Below are 24,058 nucleotides of genomic sequence, written 5' to 3'. Positions count from 1 at the left end.
AGCATTTCCTTTGGTTCAGTATTATCTTCGTCAGACTCCAAATGGGAATAAAAAATAAATGACATTGTGAGACCTCATGTGAATAAATGGGTTCATTAGCTCTTCTAAACATGAGGCTGGCTTTGAACCCTTCAGTGGTCTGACTGATTTAGTTCTCTTTCTTATGAGCATGTGATTGACTTTGTTCAATGTGGAAATCATTGAAATTAAAATTGGCAGAAAGCGACAGTCTTTTTATCCACAATGATCCATTCGGTCTAATTAGATGATCCATATGGAGTAAGAAATAGGAAATATAAATTAGAAAAATAGGCTTTCGAGTCAAACAGGTAAATATTTCCTTTAGCATGAGATAGGAGGGAAAGCAATCTTTTTTGGTATTAAACTCATTTTATAAGAAAAGTCAGTCTGCTCTTGAATGTTGACACCTTGGCAATGAAGGATAGAAGGACTTGATGCTCTGTAGCGCAAATACATGACACATTGAATATTTTACGTTACTAGAGGCCAGCGAGTGTGATCAGCCTTCGTTTGCAAAGCCACAACTATTTTTTTTGTTAAGATTGTATTCTATAACTTGTTAAGTGAACACAGAACTGTTTCACTAGAAGCTTGTGTTTAGAATTTTGTAGATTTAAAGTTGTAGTAAAAAAGATCCTGCAGTATTTTCAACATGCATAGAAATAAGCATATACAAGGCATAATGCTAGTGTTAAAGACATTGGCTGCTGTAATGTTAACAGACGTAGATTGTGAAAACATAATTCAGTGAAAAGCAATACAGAACACTAAAGCACAAATATTTCTCCTCCCATACTATTAACCCTCTCTTTCCAAACAAATTCTCATTAGTTAGTTGATCTATATTCAGGCTGGTGTATTGCTTTTATCAGCAAGTGTGTCTTCTCCAGCACTGAAGTATTAACACATGTGCACACAGACACATGCATATCAAACTTTCTAAGATCAAATATTTAAAAGGTGTAAGCATTTTCTTAAAACATTCCAGTATTTTCTTCTTGAACCATAATTAATAGTATCTCCTTACACCTTCACCTAAACTTGTAATAAAAAATCTTTTTTTTTTTTCCTTTTTCAGGCTTGCAGGGATCAGGCGTCACGTGTATGAATAATTGCCATGAAATAAAGTGTGATGAACTAGTTGTTGGAGTAATCAGGGGTTCATCATCTTGATTTTTTGCCCATAATGCATGTCATGCTGAATAAAACCAGTAGTTGTTGGACATGTACTTGGCAAATATTTTCTCTCAGTCTGCAGCTTGCCTTTTCATCTTCTTAACAGGGTATTTCATAGAGTAAAGATTCTGAATTTTAATGAAGTCCAATTTATCAATCTCCTTTTATGGATCAGGCTTTGGTGTCAAGTCTAAGAACTCATTGCCTGAAGTTCCTGAATATTTTCTCCTGTTTTTGTTTTTTTCTCAAAAAGCAAATCCATTTTGAATTATTTTTAACATGAGGAATGAAGTTTAGGTTAATTTTTATTTTACTATTATTATTTTTTGCCAGTTGCTCCAACACCATTTGTCATAAAGGCTGTTTTTCCTCCATTGACATGGTTTTGCACCTTCCTTAAAAATCAGCCACTTCGCATATTTTGCTAAACTTTTTTTCTGGCTTCTCTACTCTCTTCCATTGACTTACGTGTCTGTCCCGACACCACACAGCTTTGATTACTGTAGCCATATATTCAAGCTGTATAATTCTTTTCATGCATTGTTAGATTCAATTTGCTAATATTTTCTTGAGAATTTTCCAAGTTTCTGAGAGACATTGGTCTGTAGTTTTGTTTTTTAGTGTACTGTCTTTGTCTGGCTTTGGTGTCAGGATTGTTATAATGGTCTCATAAAATGAGTTAGGAAGTGTTTCTCCTGTGTTTTCTGGAGGAGATTATGTAAAATTGGTCAATATACATTTTTTTCAAGTGCCCGTGAATCATTCACAAATATATCCTGGGCCAATAAAAGAAACCTCATAAAATTGAAAAGAATTGAAATCATACAGAATGTTTTCTGTAATCATAATAAAATCAAACCAGAAATAATTAACATAAAACCAAAAGGAAACTTTTAAAACCTTAGAAATTAAACACACTTTTAAATAATCTGTGCAGCAAAACAACAAAGTCTCAAAAAAGTTTGAACTGAATAAAAATGAAAATACAACATATCTATCCTGTCATTGAATTAGAAGTGCATTTTTTTTGTAAATAGCATATAATTAGGTCATATTTTAAAATTCACTCTGCCAATATCTGCCTCTTACTTGGTGTAGTTAGACCATTTACATAGAAGGTAACTATGGGTATGTTAGGACTAAGTCTGCCATTTTAGTATTTGTTTTCTCATTATTTCCTGTGTTTTTCGTTCCTCTGTTCCTCTTTACTTGCCTTCCTGTGCATTACTTGAACCCTCTTTAGGATTCCATCCTGATTTGATGATAATTTTTGAACAAATCTCTTGTGTACTTTTCATAGTAGTTGCTCTGGGTATGGCATTATACATATGTTGATTTATCTCAGTTTCCTGGTGTCAATATTTTACACTTTGGGTCAAGTGTAAGTACTTTACTTCCATTTCAGTCCGGTCCGCAGCATGTGGGATCTTCCCGGACCGGGGCACGAACCCGCGTCCCCTGCATTTTAAAACACATGTTTGATGCTTTTTCTGATGTTTTCTTTTTTTCCCTTTCAGATGCTCCAAGATTTCTTCTTTTATAATTTCCTTTCTGTTTGAAGAACTATCTTTAGCCATTATTTTAGGGAAGGTCTAGCAACAAATTGTTTTTGTTTCCTTTCATTTGAGAATGTATTTTGCCTTCATTCCTGAAGGATAATCACTGGATATAGAATTTGTAGTTGACAGATCTTTCTTTCAGCAATTGGAAAATGTGCTATTTTGGTCTGCGTGATTCAGCTTGTATATCTGGGGCACACCCACTGGACCCTGCTGGTGACGTCTGGGAGGACAGAAGGAGCTTCCCCGGGCCTGGCCACCTGCTGCCTTTAGGTGGGGAAGGGAGTCTCCAGCCTCAGGATGTTAAGAAACTTTCTGGTCTAGGAATTAATTGTGGTGGGATTCCCCTGCTGGTACCACTTGGCCACCTGTTTGTCGTCTCTTGGTGGGAGGAAGGCTGTTTCAAGCTGCAGGGAAGGAGAGGGCACCACCTGGATGCTTATTTCAGTAGGTTCTGTCTATCCTGCTCTCCATGCTGCTGGACTCACCTGATGTTGTTGGTGGGACTTCCTTTCTAAGGGTAGATAGGGTCCTACCTGGACCACTATTTGCTGATAGGACAGAGTTGGAGATGCTCATTCTGGATTACTTTCTTCTGTTGGGTGGCGTGGGAGGGGAGCATGAGCTGCCCTGTCCTATATTGTTGCTCTAGTCCTGGGGTCTATAATCATCTCTCCATCCTCTTTATAACTTTCAGAACTTCCTTTGGCTACATCCTACATTATTTCCAGGCTTTTTAGTTATGCTTAGAGAAGAGAAGAAGGGAGAAACAAGTGTATACCATTTGGTCCCAACCGGAAGTCCCCTCAGTTTTTTGTTTTGTTTTGGGGGCACTACAGCATTTTAAAAGTTTATTAGCATTTCATTTAGGGCTTGAGGAGTATGGAGGTAAAACATGTTTTAATTGTGGCAAAATATAGATAATATGAAATTTACCATTTTAACTATTTTTAAGTGTACCGTTCAGTGGCACTAAGTACATAAACAATGTTGTACACCCATCACTTCCATCCATCTCCAAAATTTCTTCATCTTCTCCAACTTAAACTCTCTAGCCATTAAATAATAACTTCCCATTTTACCCTTCTTCCAGTCCCTAGCCATCATCATTTCTACTTTCTGTCTCTCTGAATTTGACTGTTCTAGGTCCCTCATATAAGTGGAACCATACAATATTTGTCTTTCTGTGACTAGCAAACTTTACTTAGCATAATATCCTCAAGGAAGGAGGTAAAATTTGAATTGGTAACATCTATTACTCATTGAAATGTTTTAAAACAGTTTTGAGGATAAGAGTTTAAAATTAGTAACTAACTTGGGACATTGAAATCTTTAAAGCCTGGTATGTAGTATGAACTCAACAATGTTAGCTATTACCATTATTTTCTTCAAGATATTACTATTCCTCTTCTCCCTAGTATGAATAGCTAAAAGTCAACAGTTAGGGGGTTGAGTCAACGTTCTGTTTTCATTTCTTTTTGTGACAACTAGCCCTGATCTCTGTCTACCTACTGGAAATGTGCAAGAAAGAAATTGAAAGAGAATACAGACCCGTGCACATTTCATGGAGGAACTAGAATGTGGATATAGGAGGCAGGGAGGCTTACATTCATACCCTGACTCTTACCCTTTAATATAGTTTATCATGTTCCTTAATCTGTGAACATTTGCTTCTTTACCTATAAAGGGGGGATAACAGGCCTTACTTGAGGATTAGTAGTAGTTTATGTAGAGTGCAATACATGCAGTAGGTGCTCACTAAATCACCTTTGTGTTATTGTATTAGTTACTGTAATGAGAAAAATGTACTTGGCTGTGTCTATATCCTGCTTAATTTCAGTACTGGGCAATGATTCCCTCTATCCTTACCTGTAATTTTCTCTTAACAATAAGGACTTACTAGTGGGTAAAATAATTTATTATTCTAAGTAGCTTTGGGTGTTCTAAGTTCAATGAAATTGTCAGTGATGATAACCAAGGAAAGCTCATGAGCAGCATATTAAAATTTCTGAATTCTTTCATTGTGCTTAAGATGGAGAGTTTAATATTTTTAAGAATAAGGGAAAAAGAAGCTAACTTTCATAAAAGGATGCAGTCTTTTTAAGGATGGCAGAAATGGGTAACGTTTAAAAATTATTCTTGGAAAGAATAACCAAGTATATTCCTACTCTTACATTACAATAATATTTTATTAGGCAAGGCATGCATGTATGAGTCTATTTTTCATCCTGAAAATGCAAAATATTCAGAGATCACTACTGGTTGATATGATGGCAGAAATATTTACGGTTCTGTGCTGGCTATAAAGGTAAACAAAATAACTTGAATTAAATAAGTAACATATGTAAATCTGTTTTAATAAACTGAAAAATACTGCATAAAATATAATGTATTATCATCAATCAACTAACTGTTGATATTCATAAGTGGTACCAAAGTGCCACATGGGTTGAGGTCTATATGGACAGATTATGCCTTAGAGGTTTGGGCACGAGTGAAATTGGGAATAGTTTTGTTGCATTCCTGATGTCACTAATATTAAAACATCCCCAAATATGAAACCATTAAGCTTCTTAACACTTCTAAGAAACCAGTTCATTAAATAGTAGGAGCACTTTACCTTTTACTAAATATTTGAGGCTTTAGAGGGACTAATCCTGGCCAAGCCTGAACTCCAATTCTATGGTACTTGCCCTTTGTCAAGAGTTTCATTTTTGAAGATCAATTTGTTCATTTGTTCTTCCCATGAAGAAAAGATAGAATTTGTTCCTTGACATCATGACCAACATTTATCTATTTATGTTGGCAGCATCCAAGCATGGGTTCAGTCTATGCTGCTAGCAGAGAATGTTATCAAGTCATTGCCTGCATTTATGTAATTTCTAGTTCATTCACTGTTAATATCCTCAAATAGATATTCGACCCTTATTTTGAAAGTGGTTAAAACATTTTTACTTTCTTAACTAGAAACTAGATATAAACAACCAGATTTCAAAAATTTTAAGCATCTGTTTCTGCCGTAGATAAACAGTGCTGAGACTTTGGTCTGTGGTTGCAGCCATGGTTATGGCAACGTGTCGTTGAGAATTCGTACTTTGGTATTTATTTTGGCCTATAACCTATTCATTTGTACTGTGAACTAGATCATGTGCTTCTAACTGTCAGTAAGCTGAATGCATTTCAATAGTTACTGTTCAGTGGTATATTTGGACAGAGTTGACACCTTTGACATTTTCTACAATGGCAAAAATAACTGTATTTAAGGGAATGATTTATGAATGTTGGGTGCCTACAGAGCTTCCATTTGATTATGGTTTTTACTTTAGCTGCTGAAACTCTTTCCACAAATTGCTGAAAGGACAGCTAATTAGTGCTGTGTGATCAGATATTTAACACAGATAAACAGCACACAGAAATGCATAAAAACATAATATCAATCTAAAATCTGTGATCTTCTTGTTGCTCCTTAGCATTGTTTTTGTCTAACAAGAGGAGAATAGTTGAGATCACAGCAGACACAGGGAAAATAAGGAAGAGAGAGTAAGATTGATAGTGTAGAACTGCCTTTATGAAACACACATTATTTGGTATAAATAAGGAAAGCAACTTGCAATGATTAAAAAGTATTTTGAATCCTGAGTTGTCTTCTAGATTGCTGGCCTCTATTAAAAACTTCTTAAAATAATAGATAGCTTTAATTCTTCAAGCAAAAGAAAAATTATATCATCTCAGATTTTCCATGTTTGTTATATAGATGTGATTTGACTATGGGGAAAAAAAAGAGAGCAAAATCTCTTGTATTGCAAGTTTTAAATGTACCAGGCTAAGGTTTACTTAATTAGAACCTCCAGGCAATAAAGGAGCCCTCTTTAAAATTCTGTGATTCTTAATATGCTAAATAATGCAAAGCTTCGACTCTTCAAGCATGAGACACACATCTGGCAGTTTAACATTTAAATTACAGGAGGAAGAAATTCCTCACTTCAGTAGTAATTTTCTCAAAGAAAAGAATAGGAAATGTATTACAACTACATTTAATTTCTTTTTAGATTTCCATCCTGTCTAATTGCAGACATTTTTCTAGGTTTTCTGTATTTGTATTTTTTACACATATTTTCTGTACATTTTACTCATCTTTAATTTGAGATGCTCTTCACTATTAGAGCTCTTGAAAAACTGCGGTGTATTTTACTTAGATTGTTTTGAGAAATCCATCTGATCTCTAAGAACAAAGACAGTGGTTTAGAAAATAAAAGGAAAATAAAATTTCAGAGACCCACGAAAATATTACTAACAAAAAGGCAACGTTTTTCAGTTAGTTCCACTTTCAGGCTTTAGTTTTCTTCAGTATTAATGTTTTCTCTGTTTTGTCATTTTCTGGCTGTTCTTCGTGCAAAAGTTACTATAAGCAGTATTCTTTCTTTGCATTTCTCCAAAGGACAGTGTCAGATCCTTGATTAATTTTACAAAGGTCATTTGGAAAAAACCATTAAAAATATGCCAAGTAAAAGAGATTAGCACAACACAGGGAAAACACACTTTTATAAACATGTGCATTTATATATAGATAGGGTACTGAAACATCATACAGTTTTGACAAGTGTTTTCCTTGTGTACCTCATGTATTATTAAAAATATGACTGTTCCATTTATTTTTTCTGGGTGATCCCAGCTGACACACTCCAAAGGCATCAGCAGGTTACTGTTATTTGTAAACATTTCATCTTTTTCTCAATATAAGATGATCTGATAATTAAATTGAGTAGTGCTTCCATAAAATAAAGTGGACTTTCAAAGTAATTAACCTATATTTGTATTACTAACACATAAACATGGGTGCTAGTTAGCCTGTGACCAATTTATGTATCCATTCCTACTTTTAATTAAAAAATAAACAACACTGCAACTTCCAGTTTTAGCTATGGCAGAGTAGCTGGTACCAGACTAGCTCTTCTTTTACAATCAGCCATTAAACTGGAGAGAACATATGAAGCATGTTAATGTTTTAATTGTCATGGAGCATTGGCCATCAGAAAGCACAAGACTTGCTGATCCCAGAGAGAAGAGAAACTTTTGAGGAAAACCCTGGTTGTCTACCTGGGCAAAAATTCTGACTCTAAAGCAGTGAAGCAAAATGCAAGCAGAGAAAGTCCCACTGAGCTGAGACAAAGTAGCTAGAATCTGCAGAGTGAGAAAGAGCAGGGAGCTGTACAGAGACAAGCCCAGAAATCAGGACAGGGACCACGCCCCAGCCATGAGTCCTTAGCTGAGGGTAATGCTGTACATGACCACAGTGAGAACAACGGAGGTTTGCTAAGTGACGACTATGGACCTGAGAGAAGAACAGCCATAACTAGAGTTGGAACAGAGGTAGCATTCAAGTCAGGAGAGTCATGTTAATACCTCATTTTCAATTTGACAGCAAACTGAGAGGCCAAAAGTCTGCATATTAGGAATAAAGACCATGCTCTAGAGAGGCTTATTTTAAGCCTAAAACAAAGCTCTGACAGTAATGGTAGAGGAGTTAGAGACCTGAAGTTGAGTTCTGGTAAGTTAGAGTGGCTTGGAAACTCTTAGTTTTTCACAGAAATGCTAAAACAAAATGTAAATTTAGGGACTTCCCTGGTGGCGCAGTGGTTAAGAATCTGCCTGCCAATACAGGGGACACAGGTTCGAGCCCTGGTCCAGGAGGATCCCACATGCCACGGAGCAACTAAGCCTGTGCACCACAACTACTGAGCCTGCACTCTGGAGCCCACGAGCCACAACAACTGAAGCCCGTGAACCACAACTACCAAGCCTGTGCTCTAGCGTCTATGCGCCACAACTACTGAAGCCCACACACCCTAGAGCCCGTGTGCCCCAACTACTGAAGCCCACATGCCTAGAGCCCATGCTCCACAACAAGAGAAGCCACTGCAATGAGAAGCCTGAGCACCTCAACGACGAGCAGCCCCCGCTCACCGCAACTGGAGAAAGCCTGCACACAACAACGAAGACCCAACGCAGCAAAAAAAAGAAAGAAAGAAAAAATGTAAATTTAAGCCTACGCAAGTTTAATAAAATTAGCCAGTAATTGAACTGTGTACTAGGAAAAAAATATGAACATCTTTCCAAGGAAGATAACAGAATCCAGAGTCTCCTACAGTTCTACAGTGTCCATTATATAATCTATGATTATTAGACATGCAAAGAAACAGGAGAATATAGACCTTAGACAGGGAAAATAGTGAATAAAAATAACTGTAAGATGATTCAGATATTAAATTTAGCAGGAAAAACCATTAAAACATCCATTCTAAACATGTTCATAATTTCTTAAAAAGCACTTTCAAATGATTAAAGGATAGTATGGTTTTAATGAATGAATAGTCAGGTCATCTCAGCAGAGATATGGACACTATAAAATTGTAACCAAATGGAAGTTTCAGAACTGAAGAATCCAAGAATTAAAAGAAATTAACGAATTTGAAATACAGAAAAGAAAAAGCTGGGAGAAAAACGAAGAGAGACTCAGAGACCCATGGGGCTATATCACATAGTTTTACATCCATGCAATGGGAATCTTAGGTAAGAAAAGAGGGTCATAAAATGGAAGAAAATATGTATTAAAAAAGTGATGATTGGAAATCCCCCAAATTTGATGGAATATATTGACTCATAGATTGAATACTCTCAGTGAACCCCAAAAGAATAAATACAAGGGAAGCTACACTTAAAAATATCATAATGAAGCTGCTGGACACAGTTAAACAAAGTTAAAGCAAAAATCTTGAAAGTAGACAGAAGGAAAAGAACCCACATTACAAAAAGGGGAACAGTGACCTGAGAAATGATGGACATTATCATCTGAAACAATGGAGACCCGAAGTCAATGTAATGACATATGTAAAATGCTAAAAAATGTCAATTCAGAAATCTGTATCCAGCAAAAAATCCTTCATGAATTGAGGTTGATATAAAGACATTTTCAGATGAAGCAAAGGTACAAGAATTTTTCTTCAGCGACCAGCACTATAAAAAACTTAGAGAATGTTCATGAGGCTGGCTGGGTCATCTTTAGGGAGGAAAAGTTTTCCAAAGCATGCAGACAGGGAGATCGTGTCCTCAACATTTTACACGCTGGAAAGCTCACTTAGAAACATAAACAAAGGCAATTCCAAAGGGCTGAGGATGGCAGCCTTTAATCCCTAGAGGGAGAGAAGAGGACAGGCAGCAAGGCTGTGACTGCTCATGGTATATGATACATGTGTACTTTTTAAAAAAAGATTTTGGGTCAACCTCTTGGTAAGAGCTGTGGCTCTATTAAGGTACTCCAGTCTCTAGCAGCTTCTGGGCCAGGGTATTTGTCACAAGATGCTGGGGATAGGCCTTAGCACGTGGGCTCATTGAAGTGAGAGGTCAAGCCAATGGATTGAGAGTCGTAAAGGTAAAGATATACCTGCTTATGCACTATCTTTCTTTGTTTATAATTTAAGAAACATTTGTTGAGGAGGCATTCCATTTCAGGCACTGTGCTGGACATAATAGGAGAAAGAAAGATGAGCAAAACACATTATCTGCAAGGAATTTTTGATCTAGAGCAGTAGTTCTCAATTGGGGATGTTTTGCTCCCCAAAGGACATTTGGCAATGTCTGGAGACATTTTTAATTGTCTCCAACTAGGGGAGGGTTGGGGAGGTAAAGGGTGCCTTTGGCATCTAGTAGGTAGAGGCCAGAGATGCTGCTAAACATCCTACAAAACACTGGACAGCCCCCAAACAAAGAGTTAACCAATCTGAAATGTCGCTCATGCTGAAGTTGAGAAACCCTGATATAAAACAAGTCTTGCAAAAGATGATAAAGGTAGCTCAGGTGAGAAGTGTTGGGTACACACAGATAACAGAACTGTCTAGTCTCAAGGTTTTATAATGGAATACTGGTGTGAGGCACAGAGAAATTTCTTTGAAAACTTGATCACAGAAACATAGCTGAGGATAAAGAATCCTACCCGGAAAGCAGATCAGACACAGCTGCTGCTTGTAAATTGCATCCCCGTGGTGTGGCCAATGGTAAAGTTCTACTTGAAGTTCATGCATTGACTGAATTAAAACTGGGAGCATAGAACAACTTAGAGCCTCCAGAGAATTCCTTCTTTTACCCCCATTTGTCAGGCTTTATATAAACTCTTAGATTTCAGCAGTGTAAGCTTACATATCCTCTGAAGTACAAATCTATAATATTTTTTTGCACCTTTTGTTTTTAACCCTAGGAAGCATTTCTAATAAAATTGGTCCCTGCCCTATGGACCGTGATCTCAATCTCTCAAAAGAAGACCATGAATTACACAATAAGGTAAGATGAAGGCTATAGAAGTTGGTTTTGACCATGAAAACGACGGTCCTGATTATTAACTATGATTTCTTAAAATATATTTCCAGGTAGAAAGTAATTTGGTCATCAAAGCAGGTTTTGAAGTGCAGGGCATAGTAAAGCAGCTGACGTTTGTGAAATCAGTAATGCTAATAATTTTTTATTACATCCGAATCAGACTTCTTTAAGCAGTTGAAGACTTTAGTTAAATTAACCAGTCTACAAGACCCTTTCCATCTTGGGCAGGGTGATTAGAAAACGTGCTGATTGTACTGTATTTATTTGGCATGATCATGGCTGCCATGAAATCTATCCAGAAACTATCCTGATGAAGTTATATAAATTACATAGCCTGGGTTTCCAAACGTTGGTTAAATTAATTTTACTGGTGTTACTGGATCCCGTTTTTTGATATTAAACCATTTCCAAAATCTTTATCTATATAGACCAAATGACTTCGAGTTTTAAGTATTCAGAAAATTTAGCCTGGCTAGAAAATCAAAGTAAAAGTATTTCTCTCCAACCCTGCCCTTTCTCATATAAATTATCTGAATTATTATCTTTATACTCCAGTATGCTGACTAAATTAATATAGGTCTATAGAGCCAACTTTCATGCCATTCTCTAAAGACTGATTTTAAATAAACCTTGTTTCCACCTCTAAATAGTGGACAGCCATCTAATCAAATAAATGTTTTTTTTTTTAAAGGTACATTTTTTTTTTTAGGAAGATGTTGGGGGTAGGAGTTTATTAATTAATTTTATTTATTTTTGCTGTGTTGGGTCTTCGTTTCTGTGCGAGGGCTTTCTCTAGTTGTGGCAAGCGGGGGCCACTCTTCATCGCGGTGTGCGGGCCTCTCACTATCGCGGCCTCTCTTGTTGCGGAGCACAGGCTCCAGACGCACAGGCTCAGTAGTTGTGGCTCACGGGCCTAGTTGCTCCGTGGCATGTGGGATCCTCCCAGACCAGAGCTCGAACCCGTGTCCCCTGCATTAGCAGGCAAACTCTCAACCACTGCGCCACCCCAAATAAATGGGTTTTTAATGTCTAGATGACTACTTAACAGCATTTACAATTACAGTTGTTTTTGTACTGCAGAAGAAGAAAGTTTAGAAATCAAAAGTTTAGTGAAATTTGTAACAGTGAAAGATAACATTCACTGAGTGCTAGGAAATTACTAGAGGCCAGAAAATGTTTTCAGGTCCTTCACATCAAATGACTGTCTTATTCTCACAACAAACTAATGGGATAGATACTGCTATTGACATATTTTCTATATTTAGCAGGTGAGAAAAATAAGGCATGAGAGATGGAGCAACTTAGCCAAAAAAAAAACATTGTTGACAAGTGTATAGCTGGGCTTTGAACCAGTCTGTTTCTAGAATCCATATTTGTATCCATCATGAAATAATACTTCAAAAAGTTGTTTATTTCTTTGTCCTTTCAGCCAGGTGTATGTTTTCTAGTTCTTGGGTCTTATAACCTTAATTTAAGGGATAGCTTATGGAAACCAAGGACAATTTGCTACGAAGGAAAAAAGCTTACATCCTTTATACATATTATGTATTAGGCACTTTTATGTATACTTTTGGGGAGGCTAAAGGAAGGATACATCTATGTATCCTTCTCATCTCATCTATGTATCTCATCTATGAGATTTCTAGGATATTGTGGATCTAATATTAGCATTTTAAATATTTTTGTAAAATTTTCATGTCATTTGTTGATCATAAATTTTGAGATTAGAAGAAAGACTGAATTAAGTAAGATGAGAAAGAATGCAATCCCTCAGAAAACCTAAAATTCTTCCCTATGTTTTCTGAGTTTACCGTTCAATTCAGGAGTTCTCTTTTTCATTTTATTTTTAATGTTATACTCCCCAAATTGCTAGTCAGTTGTTTGGAGGAGTAAGCTCTTCCCTGGGGGTCAGGCACTTCGGGAAGGTGTCTTAACTCTGAACTGCTTTAGGAAGCAGCTTTGTGCCTGCTGGTAATACGTCTTTGTAACATCAGTGCTGTGGGAAGACAGAGCCAGAAGTACACCCAAGTTGCAAGTGACTGAGTACAAGGGAGGTTATACCATCTACTACATCTAAATCTGAGACCCTCTAGGCCAATTTAAGTGTGTTCTTTTTTCCCCCTCATCTTCTCATAGTAATAGGAATTAATTTGAATCTTCAACTACTATTAAAGACTCTAACCCAGGCAATTGATAGGGTGGCTGTGAGAAAACTGAGTTTAATATTGAACTTCACATGTGAAGCATTCATTTTTCAAATAACACGGAGCCAGAAAACAATCAAAATGTGTGGTCCAAAGTGGTCAGAGGTGTTAGTTGTCATCCAGAGGGCGGAAACAGAAACCCAAGGGGTTAGTTACCCGAGGGGTCTCTCTGGGTAAATCCTGAGCTACCAAGCCAGGAAGAAGCACCTTGCTTCTCCCTGGATACTGCTAATAGAAAGCCTGTCCTGAAAAATTCTCTGGAACACACATCAGAAATGAATTAAAGAAAGAGGAAATAGTATTCTTGCTGGATGGTCTCAGGATTTAGGCTGGATTTGATTTGGAGCTGTGGGTTTTTATTTTTTAGATGAAAATAACAACACTGATGGAACTGAACATGATGTCATATTTATTTGCTTTGTTACTTCAGACGCACCTGGTGTTTGTTGTTGTTATCGATGACTTGCAGTTCTGTGATCCTATTAACACAAGCCTCTTAGCACCGTACGTCCACCCCAAACTGTCCTCCCCTGCCTTCTTAAAGAATGGTGCTGTTCACTTCTGATCTTCCCAGGGCAGTTCAAAAGCATTCATAATCCTCAGGATTCAGCTCTTTATTCACTATTTCCTCTTTCTAAGGCTCTCTCTTTTGATGAAACAATCCCCTTGCTCTTCATCTGGCCAGATGAACAGTGCTCCCCAGAGCTCTGCACAAAGACCCTGTAAAGAGTTTGGGGAAAAAATGCTGCTGCCAAGTGGAGCTTAATTGTGCCAGAGCCGCAGTGCTTTTCCACTGCACTGGTGCCACTGACCTGTGAACTGCAAGCTCTCTTTCTTTGCACAAAGACTTACCTTCTCATCGGTCCCGTCATCATCACCCTTCTTCATTAACCACATGGTCCATGGAAGGAATTATTGCTAAGGGGTAAAAACCTCTAAACGACAAGGTAGGAACCCTGGGCTTTGCTTTCTATCATATAACACAATTAAATGGGTCTTTCATTTCATGAGCTGGGCAACTTTTTTTTTTTTTAAGCAATTTATTTTTGGCTGCATTGGGTCTTCGTTGCTGCATGTGGGCTTTCTCTATTTGCGGCGAGCAGGGGCAACTTTGAGACTTAATATCTTGTCTTAATATCTTAATATTATCTTAATATCTTAATATTAATAAATTAATATCTTAAGACCTAAGTCTTCCTATAGTATTTTCTACTAGGCAGCTTCTCAGAAATGCTGTAATAAATGCACAATAAAGGATGTTAAATGTTCCCTCGATCACCCACGCTATATATTGCACTGTACCAGATGCTACTTATATCCTTAATATCCTAAAGCATGTTAAGTTCTATCCTTTACATCCCCAGAAAGAATTTTATCGCCATTATATCACTTTGTCTTCATAAAAAATCCTGCGATCTATGCAAGACAAATATTATCTCCATTTTTCAGATTAAAAAACTCAAATTCATGGACTTTAAATAATTTAAGTTTCCAAAGTAGCGAGAACACTCGAATGAGAGTCTTCTGACCATCACTTGTTGGCCCTGTTGACTGCAACACAATACACTTTAGTTTCTGAAAATTCTTTAAAACACTCCTTGGCTCTCATTTTTTGTTGTGTTTGAAAGAGTGCGTGTGTATTGCTTCCTCATTGATGCTGTATTTGAATGGCCATCCTCACACACCAGATTTTCAGCTCATGAACTTGAAAATCGTATTCTGAATTCTAGCAATTTATATTTACATATTTGCTGGTGGTTTCTGCGATTGGTCAGACTCTGAGCAGCCATACAGATAATATGTGAAACGCGCCATTCCAGAACAAATTTGCACCACCAGTTTCTCCTTTAAAGGATAGATATTCATCTTTCTAAAGACAATGCTGTTGGAAGACTTTCTTCTTATTATTTTTTAATAACGATGTTCTTTGGCTTCAGGGACTTAAAGTTGTAATGGGCCAGAGGATCTATTTTCTGTCTTTAAATGTTGATGATATCCTATTTAATGTATTAGCTGTCGGGCATAGATTCAAGATAGGAATTCATGCTTGGTCGATCAGATTGTGGAGTGTATTCAATGTGAACATTCATTCAGGCTCACACACTCCGGTACTCACTCACCTGGGAATTTTGCTGTACATATTTATATCTTTTTGGATTTAAAACTCTTATTTTCTTTAGGTTTTTGCTCCTCTTTGGGTTCATTTCTTTGGAGATGAGCAAGTGTCTGTGACTTTATGTCTTCCAAAACACCCATTGGAAGGAATTTTTAGCACGTTAAGTTAAACATTCTTTAAAGGAAATCCAAAGGTTCAGAAAACTTTTGTTATTTTTAGAGTTAACAGGTGTTTTTCTTTGTGACTGAGCAACTTGAGGTAGTCCATTCTCATTGTAATATAAGTACTTAATGAAGTGACTTCTAATAACTAATTCTTGAGTATTTACTATGTGCTTATTACCATGTTAGGAGTTGTGAAAGATACATGGAAATATATACTACATACCATTTTTACCATGAATTTAGTTGAACAATCAAGATAGATATTAACCGATTAACCAAATAGAAAGCAGTTTAATATACTATATCATAGAACACCTATTTTTTAACAAATCAGGAGGTTTGGTGGGTAAACCAAATCCTTGGTATAATTCTTGATAGCCGTTTCAACTTTCTATTTAGTAAAACTGAATAAAGTATCTAAACATCTCATAAATAAATGCCATCTAATTTAAAGTTTAAATACCTACAAAAGCATATTTTTAGCAATCAGGTAAGGTGTGCAAATCAAATATGTTTGTTTAGTTGGGACAATTCAGAGCTCTCATATATTTTAAAGAATTTTGACACACTTTAACTTACTCAGGAATGGAGCAATTAAAAATACCAACAGTAAATAGTCTGATTAAAAGTACCTTTATTGGCACAGGAGCTATAGAGTCTGAGAAAGATAAAAAAGACCACAACCAAAGGTACCTTCAATTGATGGCTCTCATAAATGAATTTTGTTCTTAAGGTGATCAAATCAATCAATTTTATAATAAAAGAAATGAGCCTTGTAGAGATTTGATGACACATCTATTTCACCTGAGCTTCACTCCAGGGTTTTCCTGGTTACTACCACCTGTGCATCCCAAAAGCATTCTGCAATTGCAAAATATTTCAGCTACAGACTTGTGCTAAAACTGGTATGAATTGATATCAAAGAATTTCAAGTAACGAGCCTCTTACAAATTATGATCAAAAACACTTGAGAAGGGTCTAAAGAAAAGGAAAGAACATTAGCACAACTATCTTATAGGTGTCAGTCATGTCTAACTTTCTTCTTCTGTAGCTAGTGGTTTACAAATGCCTTTTTGTCAGCAGTATTTTGTAATTAAATTGTATGGGATACTTCAATATATAAACAGATAAAAGTTTAACTGTTTTGGTGGAAGAGGGAAGAGTCTGTCTAGGTTAGATGCTCCCTCTCTCCCCACTCCTTCCAAAGCCGGGCTCTTCAGAATCCTTGGTTGAATTATAGGGTTTAGTTTCTCCAATGAGGCAATCTGTTTTCTGGAACCATCATCCTGGGTTACATGATTTTCTCAAGTTCTCATAAATCAGCTCCACAGACATTGTATGGTCCTGAGTTTAAATTGATGTTATTGAGACTGTGGAACTCAGGAGTTTTTGGAACCAATGCTAGCATGAAGCGGCCTGCTAAAACAAAGTAGAGGTAGGGTAGAAAGGAATCCTGGTGGCCTTTGATTCCTTTGCTCCCCTAGTCCAGAAATCCAGCTGACTCCTTGCCTTCGCAGTAGCCTGGCTGGTCAAACTTTTCTCCAAATTCCTTTCTGCTAAAAGCTAGTTCAAGCTGCATCTTCTTTACTTGCAATAGTCTGGATTTAATACAAAAACCATAACCACGGTTATGATGTTGTTGTTTTCATTCTAACAACAGTTATAGAATCTGTTCCATGTGAGATAATATGAAAATGAACATGTCACAGTCTGCCAATATAGACATGAAAATTTAGTAAGAGAATCTGGAATATAAAGCCATAATTTCAATGCAAAATCATGGCTAACCATGTTTCTGTATGACCAATGATTCCATAAGTCATTCTGGGAAAATTGTCACTGAAGCCAGGTAAACTTTCTATCTCTCCCTGCTAAAATACTGTTTCCCCCCATTTATTTAATTTCATTTCATTCTGTGAAGGAAAAATCAACTGCTTGGAAAACTGGAGAAATTGAAGATTATTCTCAGGATACATCTTATTTGGAGGAACTGGAGAAACACAGATTTTCAGTTTGGTTAGTAACTATATCCTGTCTTTCTATTTAAAAATTTAAATCCATTAAATTCAACAAGTCTTCACTCATTCTATTCTTTTATTAGTCATTTATTCAACAAATATTGCTCGCATGCTTATTACAAGCTATGTGATATGTGCCCTGATTTGGGAAAGCTCATAGTCCAATGAAATATATCTATGCTTAAACATCAGAGTAATATGATAACACTTTAGAAAAAAATGCACACATAAACACCTGGAGAACACGATGGCTTGAATTCACTTGAGAATGGCGAAGGATTTTTCAGAAAAAGTTTGAGCCAAATCTTGGGGAGAAGACTACAGTGGAGAAATACTGACAATTTGATGTGGGCAGTGTCCAGAGATGGAGGTGGGAGGATGGCTGGGGCTGATACACATTCCAAACCTTAGTTCACTTAAGATCTAAGCAGATCATAGTTACTGCTCTCTCTTCCTGGCGATGTGTATACAGGTGTATCTGTCTATGCAAGCATACGTATAACAAACATGAAAAAATACATAGAAAAGTGAGCAGTGGAGCTTCTCAGAGGTAACGATTACAGGATTTTTCAGTGGTGGGATTCATCAAGGATGAGGGAAGGAACCACAGTAAGTGGCTCTGTGACACGTGGAGTAACCTAGGAAACAGGAAGAAATGGAGTAGCCTGTCAAAGTCGTCTCCTCCAAACCACGGCCTCTCTACTCTTCAAGATCCATGTTCTGAATGGTTTTCCCCCTGGTAATTTATCTGCCATATGATTTGGTTCCTGAAGATTTTTCTCTTACTCTTCCATCCTGGAACTATTATCAGGAGGAATGGTAGCAGCTCAAATTTCCTTTATCCAGAGTCACATTTTTATAAGTCCTACTGGTTTTCACTTAAATGCAAAAGTCTCAATAATTTCACCAGTGCTTTCCTGAAGCAGCTGAAGTACGGTCTTCAGGTTAACCAATGAGTTGTTCTCTTGATCAAGAGATGCAGGCTTGTGCTTAAGAAACAGGGAGATTTGCATTTCTCTAATGATTAATGATGTTGAGCATCCTTTCATGTGTTTGTTGGCAGTCTGTATATCTTCTTTGGAGAAATGTCTGTTTAGGTCTTCTGCCCAGTTTTGGATTGGGTTGTTTGTTTTTTTGTTATTGAGCTGCATGAGCTGCTTATAAATTTTGGAGATTAATCCTTTGTGAGTTGCTTCATTTGCAAATATTTTCTCCCATTCTGAGGGTTGTCTTTTGGTCTTGTTTATGGTTTCCTTTGCTGTGCAAAAGCTTTGAAGTTTCATTAGGTCCCATTTGTTTATTTTTGTTTTTATTTCCATTTCTCTAGGAGGTGGGTCAGAAAGGATCTTGCTGTGATTTATGTCATAGAGTGTTCTTCCTATGTTTTCCTCTAAGAGTTTGATAGTTTCTGGCCTTACATTTAGGTCTTTAATCCATTTTGAGCTTATTTTTGTGTATGGTGTTAGGAAGTGATCTAATCTCACACTTTTACATGTACCTGTCCAGTTTTCCCAGCACCACTTATTGAAGAGGCTGTCCTTTCTCCACTGTACATTCCTGCCTCGTTTATGAAAGATAAGGTGACCATATGTGCGTGGGTTTATCTTTGGGCTTTCTATCCTGTTCCATTGTGGATAAAGAAGATGTGGCACATATATACAATGGAATATTACTCGGCCATAAAGGGAAACGAAGTTGAGCTATTTGCAATGAGGTGGATAGACCTAGAGTCTGTCATACAGAGTGAAGTAAGTCAGAAAGAGAAAGACAAACACCGTATGCTAACACACATATATGGAATTTAAGAAAAAAAATGTCATGAAGAACCTAGGAGTAAGACAGGAATAAAGACAGAGACCTACTAGAGAATGGACTTGAGGATATGGGGAGGGGGAAGGGTAAGCTGTGACAAAGCGAGAGAGAGGCATGGACATATATACACTACCAAGCGTGGAGTGGATGGCTGGTGGGAAGCAGCTGCATAGCACAGGGAGATCAGCTGGGTGCTTTGTGACTGCCTGGAGGGGTGGGATAGGGAGGGTGAGAGGGAGGGAGATGCAGGAGGGAAGAGATATGGGAAAATATGTATATGTATAACTGATTCACTTTGTTATAAAGCAGAAACTAACACACCATTGTAAAGCAATTATACTCCAATAAAGATGTAAAAAAAAAAAAAACAGGGAGATGCAAGAGGGAGGAGAAGTGGGAATATACGTATATGTATAGCTGATTCACTTTGTTATAGGGCAGAAACTAACACACCATTGTAAAGCAATTATACTCCAATAAAGATGTTAAAAAAAAAAAAAAGGAAGAAACATCAGGCAGGAAGGGAAGTCAAAAAGCCCAGGAAACAAGAAATATGCATGCCTCTTCCAGGAAAAAAAAAGTAGATAAGAAATGCAACTTTCAAATAATAAAAAGACAAGCTCCCTGTCCTTAAGAAACTCTTGTTTGTGATGGTCTCTATGGGGAGGGTGACAAGTACATTAATTCAATAAAATAACTTCCAGAGCAGAAGTACCAAGTGCTCAGTATGGTGTGCAGATAGGAGAGCTGGAGCTTCTGTTGAACCATGTGCAAAATTCTCAGTCCCTGTCTGAAGCTCTCAGGCTCCCAGCTCCCACGTTTGTCCCTGTTGCCTCTCCACGCTTTCTCTGATGACTCAGCTCTCTGTTGGGATGACTTTTTAGAGTCCAGTGTATGCAACTTCACAATGTCACTTTTACTTTACACATAAAGTTAAAAAGCTTCAGAGTTTCCAAGGATCTCAGAGCTTCAGTTTCCAATAGATCTTTTTTTTTTTTTTGCGGTACGTGGGCCTCTCACTGTTGTAGCCTCTCCCGTTGCGGAGCACAGGCTCCGGATGCGCAGGCTCAGTGGCCATGGCTCACGGGCCCAGCCGCTCCGCGGCATGTGGGATCTTCCCGGACCGGGGCACGAACCCGTGTCCCCTGCATCGGCAGGCAGACTCTCAACCACTACGCCACCAGGGAAGCCCCTCCAATAGATCTTTTAAGAAGCAATTCTCAGGCATTGCTCCTTTAGTAGGTAAACTCATTATCTAAGTCTTGATGAGGGACTGGCAAGTATAACCACCAAGACAGATTCTGCCCTCTGTCTGTTTTTGTAAATAAAGTTTAATTGGAACTCAGACACACCCCTATGGTTACATATTATCTTTGTTTTTCTCTATAATGGCAGAATTGAATAGTTGGGGCAAGGACAGTACAGTCCACAAAGTTTAGAATATTTACTTCCTAGCTCTTTACCAAAAAAGATTTTTCACCCTTCCTCTATCCTGACCTCAGTGTTTCTCTATTGTTCTCTCGTGATTAAGCAGGACACAGCATGGGAAGCTCGTCTCTGTTCCGTGTCTGAGGCTTTAGCTGAGGCAGCTCCAATACCTGGCGTCTGGCTTGGATTCCTTAATTGAGGCTGTACGTCTGAAACCTCACTTCCTGCTCTCAACTGAGCTTCTCATTTTTCCACTTCTCTCCCTTGATGCTTGGGCTTCCTCTCAGCTTATTGCCTGGGTTCCAAGTAGCATCTTTCCAAGCAGAGAAGGTGGGAACTGCAGATCTCTTAAGGTCAAGCCTTCAAAGTTACACAGTGACTCCCACTGTATTCTATTGGTCAAAACACATCACAGGGGCTTTCCTGGTGGCGCAGTGGTTGAGAGTCCGCCTGCCGATGCAGGGGACACGGGTTCGTGCCCCGGTCCGGGAAGATCCCACATGCCGCGGAGTGGCTGGGCCCGTGAGCCATGGCCGCGGAGCCTGCGCGTCTAGAGCCTGTGCTCCACAACAGGAGAGTCCACAGCGGTAAGAGGCCCGCGTACCGCAAAAAACAAAACAAAACAAAACAAAAAAACCAACACATCACAGGGCCAGACGGGCAGAATAGACTACATCTCCTGATGCAAAATTGGGAAAGTGACATGCAAAAGAACAAGCTGGGCTGGGAGATATTGCGTAGCCATCTTTGGAAACATAGCCTATCACATTCTGCTTCATTCATTTCTGTGTGCACAAGCGAATAAGAAGCAATGAAAGAGTGTGGGTTTTGTGGATAGACCTGGGCATGAATTCCCTTTTTGCTGCTGCCATGTAACATTGAATCAGTTAAACTCTCTGAGGCTGTTTTCTCCTGTATCAAATTGGAATAAAAATAGCTATATGGTGGGACTTTATGTTTTTTGTGAAAACTGAGAGATAATATATCTAAGACAGCCTGTATAGTCACTGGAACATTTAGTTTTTTAATAAAGGCAACTACTATTAACATTAATAATAATAAATTTTGAAGAAAATGTCTTTTCCAAAGGTTAAAATGGAGGGCATTTGTCACCTGAGGATGACACGTCTGCTTTCCTTTCTGTTCTTCAAACACACCACGGTCTTTAACACATCAGAACCTTTGTACTTGATGCCTCCTTCATCTGGAATGTTCTCTCAGTTCTTAGTAGGATGGAAGGCTTAGATTTTACCTCCTAGGGAAGCCTTTCCTCACAATCCTATATAAAGTAGTACCTGCCCCTCTCTGGTTATTTACTTTCTCATCACCTTGTTTGTCTCCTTTAAAGTACTTACCACAATATAAGTTAATATTTATATTTGTTCCACTTATTTCCATGTTTCTGCTTCCTCTCTCTGAAAAGAAGCTGTAGGCAGGCAGAAACCCTTCTTGTCTGGTCACTCCTGGATCTCCGGCCCTAGTTCTAAAATACCTAGTTTATAATAGTCAACCAGTAAATATTTATTGGGTGAATGAATAAAAGGATAACTGAGTGGTCACTCAGCTTGTCTCTCTCCCAACCTCCTTGGTTGTCCTACCTGTTTGTTTACTCCCAGTCTCTCCCTTCTCTTGAAATTGCTATCATTAAAAAACAAAAAGTAACATGGGATAATTAACCACTCTAAACGTTTCTTTTTAAACCAGGGTTGAGGATATGGGGGCTGCTGAGACCTCTATAAACCTGTGTTTTAAATGGTCTGAGATACAATCTGAACAATTTCCTTGATGTTTTATTAGATCTGGTAAATCATTTATTGGGGCAGCCTTTACCTAAATCCTCTCCAAATCCCCATAAAATTCATTTAACACAGAATACTCTCCTACCCAGCTGCAAAGATATACATGATATCGTGTGGGAAGTTTCTGCTGCTCTAGTGCAGTAAGTTTAAGTGTAGGTATTTTCTTTTTCTGTCTTATATGGTCTACCCTTTCCTCTTCCCCCAACCCCCCTACCATGCCTCGTTTAAACATGCTGATGTTGGTAAACTTGGTAGATTGTTAAGGTTTCAGTAAATCACAGCTTCCATTCTTTTTTTTGATGTATAAGACCTTTAGCTAGTCAGATGCAAGTTTACATTGTTTGTAGCTGCCAATCATTTTTTTAAAAGCTTCCAAAACATAATTTTAAGACTGTTAGATTTTCTCAACCAGAAAGATAACCAACTAAGTTGCCTCTGAGTGTGTAAAAGAGAACACCATTCCAGCACATCTCACCCCAGTGGACCTGCTGCCCGTAGTGTCAGGTGATCACAGATGAAAGTCTTCTGGACTGTTTCTGGTGGGGTTTGCATCACAGCCATCTTTTCTGGGCCTCAAAGCCTGCCCTTGCAGGATGTTTATGTTTTCTCTTTGGGATATATGCTGTTGTGAGAGGATGACTCTTCTCTTCATATTTTATTTTATATTTTATTTTCTTTTTAATATCTTTCTTTCGATGTGGACCATTTTTAAAGTCTTTACTGAATTTGTTACAATATTGCTTGTTTTGTTTTTGGTTTTTTTGGCCCCAAGGCATGTGGGATCTTAGATCCCTGACCAGAGATCAAACCTGCACCCCCTGCACTGGAAGGTGACGTCTTAACCACTGGGCCACCAGGGAAGTCCCCTTCTTCTCATATTTTAGATAACATGAGATATCCAAGGTATCCCTTGATACTTTTGTACTAGCTGGTTTATTTCCATCATTACCCCTTTGCTGGTTGGCTCTGTCTGTTACTCCCTGCACATCTTCATGCCACTCAGCATGTGGTAATTAGGTGTTCAGTAAGTCCCCTCCCCGACTAGACAGCAAGTTTAATAAGTTTCACAGGGATAGAGATTAAGTCTGTCGTGTTCTTCATGGCCTACTCACGATTGATAAATTACAAGCACTTAATAAATATTTATTGAATTAATACATAAAAAATAAGGGTAAATTAAGAATTTTGGCATTTCCAGAAGAAGTTCTGGAGAAAAGACCAATGGGACAAAATGACTGTAGATTTTCTAGGCCAGTTTGTCTGTGGTGGCTACTGTTTCCACCTGTTCAGCATGTTTCTTCCCAGGTTCCTTCACTCACCCTCTTTTATGATTGCAGACCCTCCCCCCTCACACACATACACATACCTACATAGTCCAAGGGCTTGAGCTG

At 37.9% G+C, this 24,058-nt stretch overlaps 1 protein-coding gene across 1 annotated transcript in view; it reads left to right on the top strand.

Annotated features, from left to right (window-relative positions):
* LOC112413693 (uncharacterized) overlaps positions 1 to 24,058 on the top strand; it is a gene marked incomplete at its 5' end in the record, with an annotated part of 187,147 nt that overhangs the window by 20,306 nt on the left and 142,783 nt on the right. Inside the window, 4 exons of the mRNA XM_024765735.1 lie at positions 11,008 to 11,090; positions 11,177 to 11,251; positions 13,698 to 13,834; positions 17,456 to 17,626. Coding sequence (XP_024621503.1) covers positions 11,008 to 11,090; positions 11,177 to 11,251; positions 13,698 to 13,834; positions 17,456 to 17,626 — 466 coding nt within the window. The remainder of the gene's footprint in view (positions 1 to 11,007; positions 11,091 to 11,176; positions 11,252 to 13,697; positions 13,835 to 17,455; positions 17,627 to 24,058) is intronic.

Source organism: Neophocaena asiaeorientalis, unplaced genomic scaffold (genome assembly GCF_003031525.2).
Source record: "Neophocaena asiaeorientalis asiaeorientalis breed wild unplaced genomic scaffold, Neophocaena_asiaeorientalis_V1.1 scaffold1215, whole genome shotgun sequence".
NCBI classification, from domain to species: Eukaryota; Metazoa; Chordata; class Mammalia; order Artiodactyla; family Phocoenidae; genus Neophocaena; species Neophocaena asiaeorientalis.
The sequence above is the reverse complement of the archived record's forward strand: the minus strand, read 5'-3'. Positions and strand labels throughout refer to the sequence as shown.